The following is a 23,587-nucleotide window of genomic DNA, read 5'->3' on the forward strand; positions in this document are numbered from 1 at the left end:
GATATAATAATACAGGTTCCAGCCCTGTACACTTCAATAGATAAAACATGTTCTGATCAGTTGAGGCCCCGTGTGTGTGTTTTTTGTCATTGTTAATGGATCTTAGGTATTATTCTGTAGGACAATAACAGTATTCGCGCTTAAACTACCTTGACAACAAAGAGATAGGCTTCTATACACATACCCTTAAATTTATATTGAACTCGGTTATACAAATCAGCACGTATTAATTATTTAAAAATGAGATATTGAAATTGAAAGTGGAATTTATGAAGTGTTTGAGACTCAATCGTGTATTTTATAATTAATACATATGACTTTAATGGCTATTTGTAATTCGAATATTGTAGTCTTTTGTGTGAATACACCAGTCAGCTAGCGGAACTGACTTTTGTTCGACGATGTAGCGTTATGACACTGTAGACCAATAATGGTATATGGATAGATCTACACCTACAGAAAATACGAACAATCGGTCCGATCGGTATAACGTTTCATACTGGTCTATACACGAACAGCAAATTACAAGTAGTCGGTCGGTATAATTCTTTATGCTAGAATCAAACTATTGTATAGAATAGAACTATGTGGGAAGGTGGATTATAGTGATATTAATTAACGAGTTAGTGGGAAAGACAGTGTGATATTTATTCAAACTGTTTACGAGGATTGAATTGACGACAAATGTAAAGAACTGATAGCAGGTAAGCAGCTGTTATCATAGTAATAACAAATTATGCCTTGATTTATATGTTTAAGAGAGAGAGAGAGAGAGAGAGAGAGAGACGGGCGGGGGGCGGGAGCGGTGTGGTTAACGTCAAATCGACACAAATTAAGTCATTTCGGGACTAACATATGGCTCAATTATTATTTCAATAATTCGTTTGCGCGTAGGGGTCTTTAGCAGTGTGTGAGGGGGTAGGGGGCGAAGGAACCAGAGAAAACCAATAAGGTTGCAACCGGGGAATCGAAACCACGCCAGTTGACTCAATGACAGACCTTATGATACAACGCGTACGTGCTGACCATTCGGCCACCCAAATCATGGGTGTATTTCTATACGTAGCCGATTTGTATTCTAGACAGATTAAAGATTACAGTTTGAAATGAAATGGGGTTTTACGTCCTACTGTTCTGCACCGACTGTGCTAATGAAGACGGGCATATGCCATACTGTGTGCCATGAGGGAAATTTGACCCGGAGAGCGAGGCTGTAACCCACTCTTGTTTCGAATTCCAACTGTCAAGGGATCTTTTACGTGCACGCCAATGTGTACACGGGATCTCGATTTTCAGTCCCATTCGCACGACTATACGTTGTCCCTTGCCAGGCCCTCCGTCCTGCCACCTTCACAAGGGGGAACCACGCCGGAAAGTCCCAATGAACGGTTGAAAGAGCACGAATATATATTATTTTAAGAGATATGATGTAATCCATCGTCATGATTTGTATTGAGTTGCTCTATGTTGTCTGTATGTTGTCCAATATCAGTTTTACATTTGTTAATTGCTTTATATCAGAGTTTTACACGTGCTTATTGTTTCACACCATAATTTACAAACGTGTTAATATTGTTCCTTATCAGAGGGTTTTTTCTACACGGGTTAATAATTGTTCTACATCACGTGTGGATTGTTCTAAATCAGAGTTTTGCACGAGTGTCTATTGTTCTATATCAGAGTTTTGCAAATGTTAATTGTTCTTTATCAGAATTTTACACGGGTTATAGTTGTTCTATGCCAGAGTTTTAGACGTGTTAATTGTTCTATATCATAGTTTACATGACGTGTTAACTGTTCTGTAACATAGTTCTGCATATGTTAACTTTCTACATCAGGGTTTTAAATATGTTAATTGTTCTCTTTTAGAGTTTTATACCTGGTTATTGTTCTGTATTAGTTTTTTAATTGTTCTACATCAGAGTTTTCAATGTTTTGATTGTTCTATATCAATGTTTAACATGTGTTAATTGTTGTTTATCAGAGTTAATTGTTAATTGTTCTATATAAGAATTTTGCATATGTTTAGTGTTCTGTGTCCGAGTTTAATACATGGTTATTGTTCTATATCAGGCTTTTACACGTGCTGATTGTTCTATATCAGAGTTTTGCATATGATTATTGTTCTATTTCAGAGTTTGTTAGAGCTTTGTACTTGCGCGTTGTTCTGTATCAGTGTTTTACATATGTTAAAGGGTCAATTTAATTTTGTGTTAAAATCCCTTAAAATCCTCTACCTTAGGGCCGAGCAACTAACTCAGTATATTTGATACGTTTTCAAACAACTTAAATCCGTCAGTCTTAATCTGGAAGTGGGGACCGGTGCCCCAGAATGTGTAGGTGAGATTTACCTTTCGTTATCAAGTACAGCACATGGGTCATTCACTGTATAAACATCTAAAGGAAGGGGAGTCGATTATCAGGTCACCCAACGAAAGAATTGACCCAAAATTTTAAAAGGGTTACGTGTCCGGATAAGCAGTTTTGACGTTCACGTCCAAGTGACTCAATATTTTGAGCTGAAATTTTGAGGCAGGGTAAATACACCATTCCTCTATATTTTGGCGCATAAATTTCATACGTACACGGGATAGTCCCTTTAATTGTTCTATATCGGAGTTTTACATTATGTGTAATGGATAAAATAAATTGTTGGCTATGTGAACTTAGATATCTATTTAACATGGCAGATTCAAATTGTTAATCATTGTGAATCAGTTGTAATGACAGACAACGGGCATTTTAAAATGATCTTGTTGAGATGAAACAGGCGATGTCAAGATTAATGCATCTGCTTTGTTTTAAATTTTGATGGGAACCAGTTTGTTAACAACCAGAAGTAATACACGATAAATTCGCGATTAAATTCTGTGATCAAGGGAGTGGGTGGGTCCACCCCGGGCAACATGTTGTGGGATGGTAATTTTGGGCTACTGTTTTTCTGTCGGAACAGCTTTTTTCACGAAAACGTCGTCGCTTCTGGTTTAAAGTATTTGATAATTCATTGGGGTTGTTTTGAACGCCTTGCGAGTTACAATATTGTAAACGTTGGATATCTAAAAGGTATATCAATACAAAACTTACGTTCAGTATTTACAAAGATATGACGAATTGAAAATTTCGCAACATTTGGCCTCCCCTGCAGACCATACAAACGTTGGTTTTTGTTGTTTTGTTGTTGTTTTTTTTGGGGGGGGAGGGGGGGAAGTTAACGCGTGTGCGTTTCACCACAGGGTCTGTCTTTGTGTCAAGTTGCGTGGTTTCGAATCCTCGCTTGTACACGACAATGAGTAGGATCGCATGTCTCCTCTTGTCGTATGTGAAATGTACGCCCATTTGAAACTGTTAAAGAAAACTGTGTAATTTGAACTAGATTACATGATGAATTGTTTAATATATTATTAACATTATGACATTGTTGTATTATATTTATATACAACAGTTAATGTCTGTCATCTGAAAATAGCGGTCTGTCTATCACGTTCTATAAATGTTTTATTATTTTAATGTCATGTTGACCAGAATCCTATACACACTAATATAAATGTTAGAATACCATATTTACACATCACTTATTCCATTAGTTTTAACTGAATACCAACTCAATTACAGTTGATGGAATTTCCGGCTCATCACAATTCTTGTGTGAAGAGATTGTGCGTGTGGGTGGTAGGGTGCGGGATGCTGTCAATAAATTTCCTACCCATTGGCAACACCAAAATATCGCCCTGGGTGTCTCTGTCAAAGTTTGATATTGAAAACTTATATAATTAAAAATGCTAGCCACTTACCTTTAGCGTTTCATTTGTGATAGGAACCACTTCCTCCAGGCCCCGAGTTCACAAAGCATTCTCACTTAAGTTAAGAATTTCCTCAAAATTGTTCGCCTTATTTTAACTTAAATATAGCCCTTTATGAAACTTTTGTTGTTTTAATGTATCAAATACAACAATAAGAATCTATGTTCAAAGTTTTGTGTTTCTGGAGCAAAGATATTTCTCATAAACAATGATTGAAAGTTGAGTAAATTCTTAACTTAAGTCTGAGAATGCTTTGTGAACTTGGGGCCAGATATATTATCGCGGCCATCTTGGATCTTATTTCATGTGGACTGCTGTTTCATGTAAAATATCTATGCATTTCAGATTGTTTTTGTATATTAAGAATAACAAGTCTGGGTAATATGGACATGTGGCTAATATGGGACAGATCTCTTAAAGAGATATTTGCATTGGCGTAAGGGGCCAATCTCAGTTGGGGAGGGTCGGGGGGCTATTTGCCCGAAAACTTTCTTTGTCACCCGATTTTTCAGAATGAATCAACCATTAACGATACATTAGTTAAAAGTTTAATAAAGAGTTCGTAATTCTTGCTATAATAATTTAAAAATAGATGATAAAAAAAAGTAAATAATGAAAATTTCAGCCAAATTACTTTATTCTGAACGGAGTTGTCACTGTTGAAAGTTTGGACTTGAAATAGACATAAACTGTCTCCGCACCGTCTCCGAGAATTGCCGATCGTTTGATTGACAGACCCACATATTCTCGATTATCAAGTAACATTCTCAATGGCTACGGTGACCTCGATTGGGAGGTCTTTCATTGGCAGTCTCCGGTAATGACGTCAGTGACTAACGGTAAACGTTAGCCTGGTTAGCCATTTATTGATTTAATTATTAAATGAACGACTGCTTAAATCCAAGCTGTCCCCAAGGCACCCGAGGGTCTATAGAGTTGATTTTAAGCTTGCCATGTAGATAAAGGTCTAATTAATCATTTCTAGTAACATCTGAAGCATAAAGAAAGACTTGCAATAGGCAGATTTAGCTCTCAACTAAAACGAGTTTTCCACAAAGCTCCACTTAAAGTAGCTAAGTCTCTAACTCAATATCATCCAAAGTCTTACACGTTGAAAACACAAATTATTTGTCAATTCAAATCAACATTGATGTTGTGATCTTACGGGAAAAGGTAGGCTTCTGATATCCAATATTTAAAACAAAATAAACATTTTACCATTGGTACACGAATTGTGAAATATTTTGTGCGTTTCAGCGTCATATGTAACAAGTGACCAGAAAGAACGAGACTAGACATATTCCACAACTCTGTCAAACGGTGACGCCATTTCTTATCTGGAGAGCATGCGCAATAGACTGGAATAACCAGACGGTAGAAATTGCCATTCGGTTGAGACTCATGCCGTATTTCGCTGGACATAACTGATTTGAAATCAGAGTCAAAACAGTAACAATTTAATGTAAATCAGTTTATATACAATCAAATTACATTATTATATCAATTTCTAGGTCCCAAATGTTAGGGGGGGTTGGATGGCTGAATGGTTAGCGTGCGCGCGCTGTATCATAAAGTCTGTCATTGAGTCGACTGGCGTGGTTTCGAATCCCCGGTTGTACGTGGCAAGGAGTAGGGTCGCCTGTCAAACCTCGTGGGTTTTCTCCGGGTCCTCCGGTTTCCTCCCACTGCTAAAGACCCCTACGCGCAAGCGAATTATGTAAATAAAATTAAACCATATGTTAGTCCCGAAATGACCTAGTTTGTGTCGAGTGGACGTTAAACCCCATTTCTCTCTCTCTCCCAAATGTTAGCGATTTAGCTCCTTTAAGTATTATAGTATTTAAAATGTAAACCGCGAGCGATTTCATTTTACAATTATATTTCTATGATATATGGTCTCATTCTCTAATGTTTGTGCCCAAAAAACGGACAAAACTTTGCCCGAAAAGTGAACAGTTCACCGAATCCAGGCGGGGGTATTTGACCATATTACCCCAATTTACATGTCCCGTATTACCCCACAACACCAAGGATGAAATAAGTCAGAATTTGATAAAGAAAGGTAAGGAGTTCTCTCCCTTTAAGTATGCCTAGAACCCCTACAGTTATAATCTATTTGATGGCACAGTAGATTATTTCACGAGATGCACCGATGTGTATTGGACCCCCGCAAAACTTTTAAGAAATAACCGGTTTTTTTTAAAAATACTAACATATTTTGTGGAACCTACCCCTGAACCTGTCATGATTTACAGTACATGTTTAGAGGAAGTAGAGGCATTTTCAAATAAAATTTTAGATAAATGATACATGACAGGCGTACCAGAGTTGTTCCCCATATCCCCCCCACCACCTTCGCCTACATACTACATAAGTTCACAATACCCTCTTAACTAGAGTACACTTTATATAACACTGTAACAGTTCATTAACTGAACACCAAGTTCATAATACCCTCTAAACTAGATGAACATAATACCCTCTAAACTAGTTAAACATAATACCCTCTAAACTAGATGAACATAATACCCTCTAAACTAGTTAAACATAATACCCTCTAAACTAGTTTAACATAATACTCTCTAAACTAGTTAAACCTAATACCCTCTAAACTTGATAAACATAATACCCTCTAAACTAGTTAAACATAATACCCTCTAAACTAGTTAAACATAATACCCTCTAAACTTGATAAACATAATACCCTCTAAACTAGTTAAACATAATACCCTCTAAACTAGTTAAACATAATACTCTCTAAACTAGTTAAACCTAATACCCTCTAAACTTGATAAACATAATACCCTCTAAACTAGTTAAACATAATACCCTCTAAACTAGTTAAACATAATACTCTCTAAACTATTTAAACATAATACCCTTCAAACTAGATAAACACAATACCCTCTAAACTAGTTAAACATAATACCCTCTAAACTAGATCATAATACCCTCAAAACTAGTGTCTTTGCAACCATATGAGGTTCACACTTTCTATGGAGTCAGAGCTCACGTACTCAAAACAAAACCAGTGATATTTTGGTAAAAACACTGGTTATGTCCTTACCATTTTCAAAATATCCATCAAATACTATCTTGTTTATGCCGTGTTTAGTAGACTGAATAAAGTCTTTGCGGTATGGGCATGTTAATTCCATATTTGGGAAGGAAATTAACGCCAAGGCCAGTCTGCATGTATGACGTAAAGAAATTAGGGGATTACAAAAGAGGGTGTTGAGCGAAATTCATCAGAGCTCACCAAGACTTTCACAGCAGTCATCAAAAGCTACATACAAGTTACTGAGAACGAGGAACATTGGTGCAAAGCGGTTTTAATAATAACGCTGTAAAAACGACCTTACCTGTAGTTATATTTACGATCACAAAGGAAACACAACAAAGAAGTCCGATATTACTACACTAGATAAACATAATACCCTCTAAACTGAAGAAAGTTCATAATATGCCAATCCATAACCCCCAAAGCCCCCAACCCAACCGCGTTATTACAAGTTCGGCTACATCTAGGAACAGACTCGTGGTCATGTTGCGGCCGTGAAAGGCGGATTCCGGTAAAAAGAACATGCAGATCATACGAAATGAAATGAAATGAAATGGGGTTTAACGTCCTACTGTTTTGCTCCGAACTGGGCTAATGAAGACGGGCATGCGCCATACAGTGTGCTATGAGGGAAATTTTGCCCGGACAGCGGCACTACGACCTACTCTTATATCGAATTCCAACTTTTACATGCACGCCAATGTGAACACGGGACCTCGGTTTTTCGACTCATCCGAATGACTAGACAGCTGTTCTTGTCAGGCCCTCCGTCCTGCATCACTAGATCATACGAAGATATTCAGAGGCAAATATCACTCTCGTAATACAGGGTATTTCTGGGTGCTGGTAGGTGGGAGATTGGGTGGGGAGTGGTCTGAATTCTGGGTGGCCGAACGCGTTCACTTTACATCATAAGGTACATAATAGCATGTGTTAAATCCACAGGCCTTTGCTGTGCGAATAATAGTAATACAGATATCCGGTTTGGCTATTGTCGAGTAGACGTTGAACCCTATTTCTAGAAAATACGGACTTTTTTAAAACAAAATCTGGTAAGCCTACATACACGTACAATTGAAAGATCATCCACGAATGAGATTGCTATTATTTTATTGTATAATATATAAATTACTTATTATAATATCATGTTGATGATCATTAATGCTATTTGAACACGATTCCCACGGGCTGCTGGGAATCAAGTATCTTTCATTTCTTGTAACGCGTGGGAATTACGTCATATATGGGTCTATGACCGGATAGCTATCGTTATGAACCTGGGAAGCTTTATGGTTTTATATTAGTAAAACGAAACGTATCAGTCCATTGTCTGATAGGTCTATGAACCCGAGACGATCTGGGGTTTTTATACTGGTAAAACGAAACGTATCAGTTTAGTTCCAAGCGTATAATAGTTCCATAATAGATAATTCAAAATTAATACATTGAACATTCCATTCAAATTACTTTATTCTGAGCGACGTTATGAGTTTTGACATAAAAATTGTTTACTTTCATAGCAATGGTATGTGTTAATAGAGACTCATTAAATGGCGATCGTATTTCAACTCGTTTGCATCGATCAAATCTATTTGTTAAGGCCAGCTCAATTTTTGTCAAGGTCGCTGAGATGTAAAACAGATGAGGGCACGTGATTCTCGGCGAGATTATATGTTAGGATTAGGGTAAGCATTGGGGCTGGGTTCAGGGTTAGGGTTAGGGTTGGGATTAGCGCTAACCCTGTTTACATCTCGTGACCTATGACGAAAAATTGAGCTGGCCTTATCATTTAGCACTAACTCGTTTACATCTGCGCCATCCGATACTTTAGATAGTTGATTATAGGCTCGTATGTGAATAATTGTCTAAATAATGATTTATATAACATCTGAAGCAAAAAACACAACCTGCAATAGTATAGTCAGATTTAGCTCTTACATAATGCATATATTTATACATGAATGTATTTGTGAATCCATTAGGGAAAATAACCATTACCTGTCTAAATGATTAATTAATTCCTATTTTGATGACATAATGCTATTTATTCGACGATTTCCCATAAATATACTGTCAGATTTTAATTCTTTTGCAACCCGGAGACATATATAACTCATAACTCCTCAACTAATATGGAAAACCAAACAGCTCTTTATTCAGTGTTCGTAATTCTTAGTTCTTAATTCATATCCCTTAATTCATATCCCTTAATTCATATCCCTTAATTCTTATTTCTTTACAAATGAGACATTTGTCATATCAGATTTATAAATTGCATCTTTGTTTAATTTAATAGTATTTTAATATAATGATGAAAATTTATTTTCAAAAATCAAAAAAATTACATTTACATTTCGTTAGAAACATACAACGAAAAACAAATCTGGAACAGCAAATTTCCAAATACAAATCTCCAAATACCAATTTTGTAAAACCAATTTCAAAAAACATTTCTCAATGGTATTTAGTAACTGAACTGGAATATACAGGTCACAATTCTATGGAACACAATTACTGCTTATTACTGAGCGCCGTTTCGACCAGGCAGTAATTGTATTCCATGGAATTGTGACCTGTAAATTCATCTAACCATGACGACAGCTGACGCAAGCGATGGGCTGTCAAGCGTCTCTACCAAACGATAGAACAGTGGCTACACTATACGGTTCTTTGATGATATACATTCTTCCTCGTGATTTAAAGATTACAAATCTGATGTGACAAATATCTGATTTATAAAACAAATATTGATTTTAAGATACAGATGTTAATTTTAGAATACAGAGGTCGGAATACGACAACAAATGAAGAAATGTGAATTAAGGACTAGGTATTTTTAAAGAACTAAGGATTAAGACCACTGAATAAAGAGAGAGAGAGAAATGGGGTTTAACGTCCACTCGACACAAACTAGGTCATTTCGGGACTAACATATGGTTTAATTTTATTTCAATAATTCGCTTGCGCATAGGGGTCTTTAGCAGTGGGAGGAAACCGGAGGACCCGGAGAAAACCCACGAGGTTGGAACCACTGAATAAAGAATTGTTTGGTCTTCCATAGACTAATAGGGTGTAGATTAGCGTGGGGTGAAAAACTATAATTGAATATTATTGTGCTTCACACATTACAATTAATTTCTGGAACATTTCATTTTCCCAGCAAATTAGTTCGCAAACGGGGCAATAGTTTTTTCAACTCTTGATTATTCGGGTGTAAAAAATCAATAATGATAATTACTTTAAACACGTACGTGCTAACATTAGGTCGACGTTTGTGTCACATGGGTCTTCTCGGGGTTTCAGTTCTAATATTATCAATTGCTTTTTAATTTTCCTGGGAGTCGCGGTGGATTCGTGAGTACGATGACAGCTCGCTAACCAGGAGGTCTCGGTTTCGCTCCCGGTGTTATAGTCGAGAAAGTTGTTCGTTATTTTCAGGCGAGGTTTCCCCTGTCAGTGAGGGCCTGACAAGGAACATTGTCTAGTCGTTTGGATGGTACAAAAAACCAAGGTCGCATGTACACATTGGAGACAGAGAAAATGGGGTTTAACGTCCACTCGACAAAACTAGGCCATTTCGGGACTAACATATGGTTTAATTATTTCAATAATTCGCTTGCGCGTAGGATTCTTTAGCAGTGGGAGGAAATCGGAGGACCCGGAGAAAACCAACGAGGTTGGACAGGCTGTACACATTGGAGTACATCTTAACAGTATGAATTCCATTGGCGTTATTCCCGTCTTCAGTCCAGAACAGTAGGACGTTAAACCCCATTTCATTTCTAAATTTTATTTTAATAAACAAATAAATCTCTTCGTGCTTGATCGTATCTCGTACATCTTGCGTCAAACTAAATTGTCCTAAAAACAGCACTCCACCCCCACCCTTCCACCCCCGCCGCTGCTCATAACGACGTTAAATCTATATAACGGTTGTTTACCGTAATAATACAAATATACATAAGAAATTTAATCAATATCCTAGTATATATATACATGTATACTGTATATGGCATTTTCTGTAATCACGTGACAGGTACAATACCATCTGTTAAGGTGTTATATATTTTTAAATATCAGACTGACATCTGTTCGCTGGATGAGCCATAAAACGGAAGCTCGGGGTCAGGAAACCAATATTTCGGTTCTAAAGTTCACTAACCTTTTTGGAAATCGAGAGAGTGAAAGCATGGATGTGTGTTTACGCGTGCGTTTATGTGTATTTTAACTGAGCTGTTTATCGTCAGTGTACCTGGTGATATGTGTGTGAGAATTACTGAATGTAGTATACAGTCTGGTTAGAGTATTGAATTTCCCTGACATTTAAGAAATGTGAAAATGGATATATTTTTTTTTCTCAGTTAGTTATTACTCTGTGTTTTTCAATGGCGGAGTTTAATTTAGAAATAAAATTGCTTTGAGGAAAGTGTCAAGTTGGGCAAACTATTGGAATACGATTATTAGCCCTTGGAGTATATAGTTCCTTCAACGATTTTAGAAGACTGTTTTCGTGATATGCGTTATCACCATAATCGACAAGGGGTTCGATGTTGACGACAGTGGTAATGGTGATGGTGGATGTCAAATTGTCGGGGACGGAAATGTATATGTATGGGATTGTGAAATATATAGCAACGACAACTCGCACTTCACGTGATTCTCTTCAATTGTCTTTTAAAGAAAATGATCCGGAAGTAACGTCTCACTATATATACTCTGTTTATTATGGTAATTTTTTATTTTCAAGATATATGTGTACACGAGGAAGAGTGTTTACGTCTACCCTTCTTCGAATCCAGGGAGTCGCTGTGGCTCAGTGAGTATGGCACTGGCTTGCTATCCTGGAGATTCCGGTTCTTTCAAGGTGTTGGCCGCGAAAGTTCCTCGGGATTTTCCGGCGTGGTTTCCCCCTTGTCAGTGATACAGGACGGACGTTCTGACAGGGACAGCTGTCTAGTCGTTCGGATGGGACGCAAAACGAGGCCCCATCTTCACGTTGGTGTGCACATTAAAGAACCCTTGACCGTAAGAATTCAATTGCTGTCCGGTGAAAAATTTCCCTCATAGTACACAGTATGGCGTATGCCAGTCTTCATTAGCCCAGTAGGAGCAGAACAGTAGGACGGTAAACCCCATTTCAGTCATCTATTCCAAACCAAAACTATTCATTACTGATAACAATCCCAGGTAATTCAGCACTTGTAGCGCTGGTAAGATACACGCGTTATCTGTTTCACGACTGGATGTATTAGTCTACCTATACTGACGTCGAGATAAGCAGATCCAATTAAAACAGCTAATCAGAAATAATTTAAACACAGCTCTATGGATAACAATCACTAGCTAATCAGAATACTGGTGTCATAAACCGTAATGGTCGCCCCAACAAATCTTGAAATATCATGCTCTAACAGAATGAACACGAACACTTCTACGGGCTAGATTCCAGGGACCGTTTCATGAAGCTTATTGGGGTGGACAGTCGATACAATACATCGGTTATTTTCACTAACCCTCGGTTATATTGACTAACATGGTATTTTTCATTTCAGTAGTTTTTTGTGCAATGCGAGGGAGGATTTTGCCCAGGGACAGTTGTACACCTCCAACCAACCACCCACTGCCAAGGGTTCTTTTACGTGCACACCGATGTGTACACGGGTGTACACTTGCTAACAAGTAAGAAACGGACTTGAAAATCCATGGTGTTATTCGATCTTCCGAACATTCTGGGGCTTGTTTCACGAAATTTTAACTAAGATAAAATCCAAATTTTAGTAATTTGATTGGATAATAATAGATTGATTTTAGTGCTTAGTCAATCAAAATTGAAGTATCTACAAAAATTTGATTTTACCTTTAGTTGAGATTTCGAGAAACAGGGCCTTGGTTCCCTAACGCTCGACCGCCAAAGGCGGTACCAAATCAACTGACTGTTTAAGATACATTATGTAAGATTTAGATAAATGACTGGCCGTTCTTGCTATAAAGATTCAAAAATAGATAATATGGAAAGTGAATGTGTTGAAATTTTCAGTCAAATGATTTTATTCCCAGTAAAGCAATAACTGTATGAAGTTTTGGCATGATTGTCTCGATTTGTCAAGTAGCCTACAATTGCTATACGATAAAAAAATTATTAATCGGAGCAAGGTGTGTTCTAATCCATTCAATATCACAACCATCCTATGGCCCAGAGTGTTGATTATGGGCTCGGCATGTGTATAAATTCTCAATTAAAGATACATTATGGGAGATTAGAAAGAGCCAGCAGTTCTCACTATAATAGTTAAAAACTAGATAATGTATTAAAGGGGATTTGCTGAAAATTTCAGTCAAATTGATCCACTCTGAAAAGAGATTTTAGTGATTGAATTTTCAGCCTAGCCTCGATCATCATTACTAAAGTCGGTACCGGTACGATAAAAAAAAACAGTCTCTATTATCCATTTCATGATTAAATCAAGAATGAAAGTAGAGCAGCAAATCATATCCTAATCCAGTAAACGTCGCAGTCTAGCGTTGACATCGAGAGTTGATTATTGTCTGGATACGTTAATTAATGTCTAATTAATAATTTAGATAACATTTCAGTCCTAAAGAAAGACCTGCAATAGGCAGATTTAGTTCTTGCATAATGTATGTTAAATAATCTATATAACAGTTGCCGCCAAAAGGCCTGCAATATGTAGATTTAGCTCTTCCATACTGTACCGGTATGTTAAATAAATAAGTTCGGGTCGTTGACTTTGTGGCTCGTATTTTACGTATTTATCACATTGGGATAGTAGGCCGATGTCATAAGGGCCACACGTGAGCATAACCACGACATGACATCTAGCTACTTTTGATCAGTCCCAACCGAATCGGTGAAACTTGTTTAAGGTTCTATTATAATAGTGATGAGTAAATGCAATATGGGGTTTGAGTGAGTGAAGTCTGGGAACAGCCGTCAGTGTGGGGTGTTTTTCCTGTACGTTGTATATATGGATTTTAATAGTGATATATTTTGGAGACAGCAATAGATCTGATTTCAACTTCTGAAGCTTATAGGGAGCCAAGGTAGTTTAGTGATTATGACGCTGGTTCACTAGCTACGGTGTCCCCGATTAAATTACGGGGATACTCGATTGAACATTCCGGAATTAAATCCTCTCAATCCCAAAAATATTGATAATCGAGTGAAAAGGGGGGGGTGTCGGACTACGACGCATGCGCAGATTGCATAAGAAAATATCTCAACCAACCATTTACATTTGAAACATATTCCTAGTGTTTAATTAAGTCCCGATTCTACTCACACCAACACCGTTTCCTAGACTGACAGAACTGTGACATGACTGAATTCCGCATAACTCGGTTGTAATTATGTCAATTCGGAACGTTCCGGGCTGACAATCGAACAACCCCACGGTCTTTGCCTAGAAAGTTCCTCTGTTTCTTTTCAGAGTGGTTTCCCCTTGTCTTTGCTGATAGAGACATGGCAATAAACAATGTCTTTTATACTATAGTTGTTCGAATTTGACGAAAATCCGAGGTTCCGTGTTCAGATCGGCGTGCACGTACACGAACCCTTGGCAGTGTGAATTCGATGAAGAGTAATCCCGGTTGGTGCAGAAAAGTAAGACGTTAAACCACATTTCATTTCACTAGGCCTAATCCCTAATGTTTATATTTCAGATGAAGTACCGCCACTGTCTGTTGTTTTCCTTTACCATTTGTTTGGTATGTGGTTTATAGCGCAGTTGTCCTTGGTTGTCTATTTGTCCAGCGTCAATAACGGTAAGCAGCAAATATCATTTTAAGCGAATTTAGAATTCAAAAATTAAAAAAAATAAGACCAAAACATGATTACTTTTATCTGTTTAATCTTGAGAAATATTTTGGCAGTCATGTTTTGAACGTAACAACCCAGGAATAGTGTAACTGATATATTGCGAGTTGTGGAATATTTGCTGCGTAGTTAAATGATTGACAGCTTCCCGACTAATGTGTAATAAATTCTTAATTGGTGCATAAAAGCCATCAGTCTATTTTTGAAATATTGACTAGTTATAATAATTCAGTAATAACCGGTGCCTCGGTGATTAAGACGTTGGTTCGCTAACATGGGGGACGTAAAAAATCACTTGCAGTTGGAATTCGATGTAAGAGTAGGCTGTAGCCCCGCTGTCCTGGCAAAATTTTCCTCATAGTATAGCACACTGCATATAGCGTATGCCCATCTTCAAGGTGATTCGGTGAGTAAGACGTTGGTTCGCTAACAATAACATGGGGGACGTAAAAGATCGCTTGGCAGTTGGAATTTGATATAAGAGTAGGCTGTAGCGCCGCCGGGCAAAATTTTCCTCATAGCACACTGTATGGCATATGCCCATCTTCATTAGCCCAGTCGGGGCAGAACAATAGAACGTTAAACCCCATTCCATTTAATTTTGTTATCCGCGATGCAGAGCTTGATAGGACTGGATAATCATCTCTAAATAGTGGGTTTTCTCCTGGCTTCCGGTTTCCCCACACTGCTAAAGACCCCTACGCGCAAGCGAATTATTGAAATAAAATTGAACCATATGTGCTAATCCCGAAATGACCTAGTTTGTTTCGAGTGGACGTTAAAATCCATTTCTCTATATCTCTCTTCCATTTAATGATTTAATTTAAAAATGGAGAAGCGAATATACCGGTACCGTGGTTACCATGATAAACAATCAATGCACACACATCTTGTCAAAACTACAAACAGTGAAAACTTGGCTCGGAATTTAGTAATTTGAATGCAAGTCGCAATATAGTTACTTTGCATTGTCTATTTTTAAACTATTATAGCGAGAACGGACAGCTCTTTACCTAAATTTACATAATGTATCTTTAAACTTCGAAAAGTGACGAATCATCAATTTCGTTTTTTGTTTATCTGATAATGAGAACCAAGATGGTCTTCTACAGAACAAATTGTTAGAGGTTTTGTGTTTTGGAATAAAAAGGGATATGTGTTTTCAATGGCTGAAGGTTAACCTTTGAATAATGAATTTCTTTTTTGTTTTCCAGATAATGAAATCCACGATGCCCTTCTGCAGAGCAGTTGTTGATGGTTTTGTTAATAAAAAGGGCTGAAGATGTCTAAATTGAATAATATAACCTTTACCAGTACGCGGAAGTCAGAAGACGCGTTACTTATTAATGGCCACATGAAAAGTGAAAGTTCCCGTTTACATTCCATTGAACAGTTTTTGTGAAAGAAAGAAAGAAACAAACAATATTTCGGTGAATACCCGTTTCCATGGTAACTTGTAAATTTCTATTGTTGAGAGGGTGTTAAAAATAACAAAAGATACAATAATAAACAGTGTCTGTTAACGCACAAGCAGACGTAGATTTCTTTTTTAACTTCTTTTGGAGAAACTTCAAACGTCGACAGATTAAAGTAGTTTCACCCCTCTGATGTTAAAGACATATCAACTTGATATCTTTCACTGATTTATTTTTAACTTATATTAAAGAAAGAATTGTGTTAAGTGTGATTACAGAGAAATGATGTTGTTTTGAGCGAGGGGCTATAAACAAACGACGGAAGAATTGCAGGTCTGCCAAGGAAACGTCAAGACGTTCTTTTTTTAATCAGAATCTTTACGCCTGCCATGCTACTTCCGGTTTTGTATTTCGAGAATAAATTTTACATTGTTTGACATGGATTGTCATGGATTCGGTAAGTACGTGACACAATAGATTCGTATATCTTAAGAAGTGGGGTTTAACGTCCACTCGACATTTCGGGATTAACATATGGTACAATTTTATTTCACCAATTCGCCTGCGCGTAAGGATATAAGCAGGGTCGGATTAAGACCCCCCCCCCCCCCCAGAGGCCCTAAACACTTTAAAGGTAATTCATAAACAACATTAAAGCATAAACAACGGTCAAGCTCGTGGTTGGGGTTTATCTGGGGGTTTATACACGTCATTATTAACTGCGACAAAACAAGTCACAGAAAAAAAAAAATACAAAAACATTGAACATTTTTAAATTAAATATTTTAAATTTGGCATCATTCTAAAGCAGACATCCTGTGGTGCCCCCATTCCCATGATGCCCAAAGCACGTGCTTAATTTGCTTAATGGTTAATCCAGCCCAGGATGTAAGCAGTGGGAGGAATCGCGAGGTACCAGAGAAAACCCACGAGGTTGGGCAGGCGACCCTACTGCTTGTCACGTACAAGTCTGGGATCAAAACCACGCCAGTTGACTCAATGATCTAAAGGTGATTGATCTGTGGAAATTTTTACTGTGAATTTAGTCTTTGAGTGACGTCGATTATTCTTGCTTCATTTCTATATTTCTCTTACGCAATCCTGTGTTAGTGATAGTCACGTGATAAACTCGTGTACACGTTACTCAAAGACGGAAAACATCAATCTGTTTGGTGATTTTGAAATCGGAAGTGTTTCCTCTGTTTTTATTTTTTTTATAAATTGAAATGGTAAATTGTTTTTCAGATTTACTATGATTATGTTCCGGATGTTGGAATATCTGTTAATCTGTTTGTCAGAAGTCTTAATATGAGATTTAGACCACAGATTTGAAAGTTCGCCAAGAGATATTAAGTACAACTATTGCGGTAAAGAGAAATTATTGTCAGTTTTTCCTTCCAAGCCCCTGCTTATGTTTGGCTGCGGTTATTACAACTTTGTCAAAAGTTCAATTGCGTGGACCAGTGTGATATTAAGCAAGTTTATTTGTGTATCGAGTGCTTCTAAAAGGAGATACAGAATTGGTGCCTGGATTAAAAATAAAATGGCGTTGTCGAATAAACCACGTTTGGTTCAGAAGAACGGAAGATGTAACGTGAAAGCGTGTAACATGCGTCATCGCCGTATGCAATTTATTCTAGATGGCTACACAAGCTTATTGGAATGTAAATGGCATCTGTTGGTTTTTATATTCATGGTGTGTTTCCTTGTGACGTGGTCATTATTCGCCCTAATGTGGTACGGCGTTGTTCATTGGCACAAAGACTTCGAAAACATTGACTCGAAGGATTGGAAACCGTGTATTTTAAATGTTCGCACTTTTGATTCGATAATACTTTTCTCCATTGAGACACAGACAACCATTGGTTACGGATTTCGTTACGTCAGTGAAGAGTGTTCGCTAGGTGTGTTCCTATTGGTTGTTCAAAGTATTTTTGGCGCGATGTTACAAGCGCTAATTGCTGGAACTATTCTGGCTAAAATTCAAAGCCCCACGAAAAGAGCGAAGACGGTTATTTTTAGTAAATGGGCGTGTATTTGTTTAGAAAATGACGAACTCTGTTTAATGATTCGAGTGGGTAATTTACGCCGCTCTGAATTTGTTGGAGCCCAAATCCGTGCCTTATTTCTAGCGCATAAGTTAACGGCGGAAGGATATTTTATACCACATCATTTGTACGAAATCCCCGTGAGTGTTCCAGAAAGTAATCCCCAAAGACAGCTTTGGTGGCCGGCAACCATTGTACATAAAATTAACGAAGAAAGTCCTTTATTCGGTATTTCGCCGGAAATGTTAAACGAATCAGACTTTGAAATTATTATTATCCTAGAAGGTTCCATTGCTTCAACAAGTATGACATTTCAGGGTCGGACCTCTTATATGCCATGTGAAATAAAATGGGGACATCGGTTTTCTCCGATGTTTTCCGGACGACATATAGCCGGTAAACACCAGGTGAATTTTGATAATTTCGACGCCATACGACCCGTAGAACCTTCGCCTTTTATGAGTGCTAGTGAATGGTGGTTTGAAAGACGGGACATCGAAAGTTGTTACAAGAGACAGCGAGCTTTCTCTTCTGGTTCAATACTATCAATGACGTAGATGTAACTTAAAACAAATTTACTGAATTGTGATATGCACAGACATGGTGATATATATGCAACACAAATCGTTAAAAATAATCAAATACAGTAGAAACAGATTTCATAACAATGCTTATTGTCTTAAAATACGAAAACCCAATTGACGTAACCTACATTGGTTGTCATGGAGATCGTTTTGCGGAGGAATAAGGTATTAAAAGTGCAGAGTTACCATGGCGCTATATACTCGTACACTCACGCCTGCTGTGTCATCTTTCATCTTTCATGCACTAGGTATTGTAGGCCTATATGGGCATTGCTGACTATTTACATAATATGCTCTGCCTTGGCGACACAACGGTCAAATACATGAAATACCCCAATCTGCGATACTGAACTGCGTCACCATGGCGATAACTGCCATTACACAGAGGACATTATTGTCTTGGTAAAGCTTCAAGGGCATATTTACACGAGGGAATATTTTGTGACGTACAACGTATTTACTGCGGAATTAATCATTTATACTTCTGGGGCCTACTATATTATATGAAGCTATGATCGCGGTGTATCGGAGTGGAGTTCGTTTGCTTATCAAGAAGTACATCAAATCAATCCACGTTGTAAAAGCTCGTCCTTTTACAAAAATTTTAATAACTATTACGTGTTGCCTAGTATCGAATTTTTAAATGCCAACATTAACCACAACGAATGTATAACTGTATTGGTTATAAATAAATCAGATTGTGTTATTTTATCAAGGCTTTATCAGTTTGTGACGTTCTGCTTTTATGAAGGGGGGGGGGGGGCGTGGTTTCGATTGCCCGATTGTACTTGACGAATTATTGAAATAAAATTGAATCATATGTTAGTCCCGAACTGATTCTGTCGGTGGCGAGTGGACGTTAAACCTCATTTCTCTCCCTCTCCCTCTCTCCTTCCAAACTTTTATGCACCCACCAAGTGGTGCTGGACAGACCGACAGAGGGCCTGGCGAGAGACAACGTGTAGTAGTTCGGATGGGATGCAAAACCGAGAGCCCGTGTACACTTTAGCATGCACGTAAAAGATCCTTTGGCAGCTGGAATTCTATATAAGAGTAGTCCCGTAGCGCCGCTGTTCGGGCCAAAATTTCCCCAAAGCACACTGTATGGCATTTACCCTTCTTCATTAGCCCAGTCGAAACAGGACGTTAAACCTGTTAAATGTCCTGTTAAAAACTCTATGCAGTTATATTCTATGCAGTTTGCTATGCTGGAGATTTTGCCCGGACAGCGGCATCTTCGTATAGTTATTGTTGAATTCCATATAACGTACACGCTAACGTGAACACCGGACCTATTTTGCGTCCCACCCGAACAACTAGGCGGTACCACTGGCAATGGGATATTTTCGAGAAATTTTCTCAGCCAGCATCGTGACAACCTGGTTAGTGAAGCAGCGTTTAACTCATTGAGCCTCCACCTTGCTTGTTAGGGAATTATAGGAACAACGTATTAGAAAATCATATCCACGTTGGCGAACAAGACCCCCCCCCCACCCTTCTTCATCTATCTCCAGGCCACGTGCGCTCACATATGGGATCAAAACCATGACCGCGAGCCAGAGGTGACCGACCAGCTAATGTAGAGCTCGAAGTGCGAAGCATAACATTTGAAGAGTATGCGAAGTCAAGAATGGGTAGCGGTTTCAGGAGCTCGGTTAAAAAAAGATAGCCAAGTAACATTTATAATGAATTTGTTGATATTCGGGGAAAAATGAATTTCAGAGAGAGGGGGAGGGAGGGAGGGATTTAACGTACACTGGACACCGGCTAGGTCATTTTGGGACTAACACATTAATAAGAATAATGGTACATATCTTGCTATTGGTTGTTGTACCGACTTTTTTTTAAAATTACAAATGGTTATTAAAATATTGATCAAAGAATGGCACGCGGCTTTCATTGCATAAATTCTGATTGGATAGACTAAACATAGATGTGGTTGTCGTCAAAAATTTGTAAAATGTCCCAAGTTGTCTATGAGGGAAATTTTGCCCGGACAGCGGCGCTACGACCTACTCTTATAACGAATTCTAACTGTCAAGGAAGGGTTCTTTTACGTGCAAGCCAATGTGTACGCGGGAGATCGTTTTTTTGTCCAATCCGAACGACTATACGTTGTCCCTTCCAAGGTCATCCGTCCTACATCACTGACAAGGGGGAACCACGCCTGAAAATCCCGATCGAACACGGGACCTCCAGGTTAGCGAGCCAATGCCCTTCGTACTGAGCCACCGTGGCTCCCTATTTCGGGATTAGCATAATTCATTAATTTGCTTGCGCATAGGGATGTAGCAGTGTGGGGAAACCGTAGGACCCGTAAACCCACGAAGTTCGTACACGTGTGAGTGGTGTTAACGGTCAAAATCACTCTACTACTATGGTTGTGAGTTGGAAGTAGTAGTTATTAGCGCACTTTGCGAGGTGTATCGGTGAATATCTGGACAGTTTTGGTCGAGGGGCCCAGCCGAGGCGGCTCCCGACCAAAACTATACACCGAGGAAATGTGCTAATAAGTTACTTACATCACATTTCTATCGAGTATTGTGAAGCAAAATGTGAAAAATAGTATCTATTATCGAGTCGTTTCAACCGAAAAGTTACAAATACTTTCTGCTCTTTCATTATTTATCCTTTTTCCGACGTGGTTTCCCCTTGTCAGTGGTGCAGAACGGAGGGCCTGACAAGGACAGCTGTCTAGTCCTTCGGATGATACGAAAAACCGAGGTCCCGTGTATATATTAGAATGCACGTAAAAGATCCCTTGGCAGTTGGAATTCGATATAAGAGTAGGCGATAGTGCCGCTGTCCGGGCAAAATTTCCCTCATAGCACACTATATGGCGTATGCCCGTCTTCATTAGCCCAGTATAGGAGCAGAACAGTAGGACGTTAAACCCATTTTCATTTCATTTCATTTCATTATTTATCCCTTTCTGAGCCTCACGTTACATTTCATGGTAGAATGATTTCGCAGTGGAGAGACGACCTGAGTAGTATTTACACGTGCGTCTTGCTATGATACTCTGAGCGTAAAACAATCACGTGTTTGTTTAGACCACATCGTCAAAACAACTAGTCTATGGCGCAGAGGACTGCGATATTATTAAATGTAGTGTAAAGGAAATGCGAAACGTGGGTCATTCCTGGTGAAAGTATGCATCGGCGGATGGTTCTTCCGTTGAAATTTATTTGTAATAAAGTTTATGACTTTCTAGGCGTTTTTTTCATCCTGCTTATTTTCAATGCCTGTGAAGTATCCAGCAAGAGAACTGCGCCTTCTATCATCACAATTAATTAAAATAATTATTCAATATTCTAATTTATATATTTTGCATATTAATATAAATCAAACCAAATTATGAAATAGATGTCAATTGATATGTATAATAATTGATTTTTGTAATATGTTGTTATGTTAATTTAATGTCATTGTATATGTTTTTGAACTGCCATGTAGTTCCCCCCATTTTGTTTTGTTACTATGATTTTGACTAGTTGTTTCATGTACATTATCCTTGTGCATTGTATAGAGGCATCGTTATCAATTGCGATCTGGGTCGGACTAAACGTCCGCTACTTATTGCGGTATAAAAGTATCAGAAATGAACAGTACTCTTTCTGTACATTTCTGATACACGGATACTTTTAAGCATGTATTGAAAATAAAAAGGACAGTTTTATCAAAGGTTCCCACTGGCAACGAGTAGAAGTGGGATGTAAGTAGTAGTTATTAGCACCCTTTCCGGAAAGGTGCTAATAAGTTACTTACATCACATTTCTATCGAGTATTGTGAACCAACATGTGAAAAATAGTATTTATCATCGAGTCGTTTCAACCGAAAAGTGACAAATACTTTCTGCTCTTTCATTATTTATCCCTTTCTGAGCCTCACGTTACATTTCATGGTAGAATGATTTCGCTGTGGAGAGACGACCTGAGTAGTATTTACACGTGCGTCTTGCTATGATACTCTGAGCGTAAAACAATCACGTGTTTGTTTAGACCACACTGTCAAAACATCTTATCTATGGCGTAGAGGACTGCGATATTATTAAATGTAGTGTAAAGGAAATGCGAAACGTGGGTCATTCCTGGTGAAAGTATGCATCGGCGGATGGTCCTTCCGTTGAAATTTATTTGTAATAAAGTTTATGACTTTCTAGGCGTTTTTTTCATCCTGCTTATTATCAATGCCTGTGAAGTGTCCAGCAAGAGAACTGCGCCTTCTATCATCACAATTAATTAAAATAATTATTCAATATTCTAATATATATATTTTGCATATTAATATAAATCAAACCAAATTATAAAATAGATGCCAATTGATATGTATAATAATTGATTTTTGTAATATGTTGTTATGTTAATTTAATGTCATTGTATATGTTTTTGAACTGCCATGTAGTTCCCCCCATTTTGTTTTGTTACTATGATTTTGACTAGTTGTTTCATGTACATTGGTGAGTGCCATCGTCTTCATTTGCGATCTGGATCGGACTAAACGTCCGCTTCTGATTGCTTGATAGGTATCTAAAACGGTTTAAAAGTATCCGTGTATCAGAAATGAACAGTACTCTTTCTGTACATTACTGATACACGGATACTTTTAAGCATGTATAGCGATTAAACAGGACAGTTTTATCAAAGGTTACCAGTGGCAACGAGTAGAAGTGGGATGTAAATTATGATAACCTACTGCAAGGAGTTGGGTAGGATATGCTGATTTATTCAAATAAAGTAGCTTGCCACCATAGTAGCAGTCTGGAAGGTCAGTGGCATTTTTAATTTTTAGGGAGCAAAGTTAGGTTATCTTAAACATTCTTCTACATGTCTGAATGGATTACT

The 23,587-nt window shown here is 38.0% G+C and overlaps 1 protein-coding gene across 6 annotated transcripts; it reads left to right on the forward strand.

The window, feature by feature from the left end:
- The first annotated feature begins 222 nt into the window (after positions 1–222).
- Positions 223–19,453, forward strand: LOC126829882 (ATP-sensitive inward rectifier potassium channel 12). 6 transcript variants are annotated; one of them, XM_050560052.2, is made up of 5 exons: positions 11,055–11,589; positions 12,414–12,540; positions 14,542–14,643; positions 15,910–16,567; positions 17,356–19,453. In XM_050560052.2, exon 5 carries the CDS (start codon positions 17,522–17,524, stop codon positions 18,713–18,715), a length of 1,194 nt encoding a protein of 397 aa, XP_050416009.1. In that variant the 5' UTR covers positions 11,055–11,589; positions 12,414–12,540; positions 14,542–14,643; positions 15,910–16,567; positions 17,356–17,521; the 3' UTR covers positions 18,716–19,453. The 6 variants fall into 6 exon arrangements, with proteins under 6 accessions (XP_050416007.1, XP_050416012.1, XP_050416009.1 ...); XM_050560053.2 differs by having other exon boundaries at positions 12,417–12,540; XM_050560050.2 differs by lacking the exons at positions 11,055–11,589; positions 12,414–12,540 and adding an exon at positions 223–704.
- Positions 19,454–23,587: the final 4,134 nt, after the last annotated feature.

This window comes from Patella vulgata, chromosome 8 (assembly GCF_932274485.2).
Source record: "Patella vulgata chromosome 8, xgPatVulg1.2, whole genome shotgun sequence".
Taxonomy (NCBI): Eukaryota; Metazoa; Mollusca; class Gastropoda; family Patellidae; genus Patella; species Patella vulgata.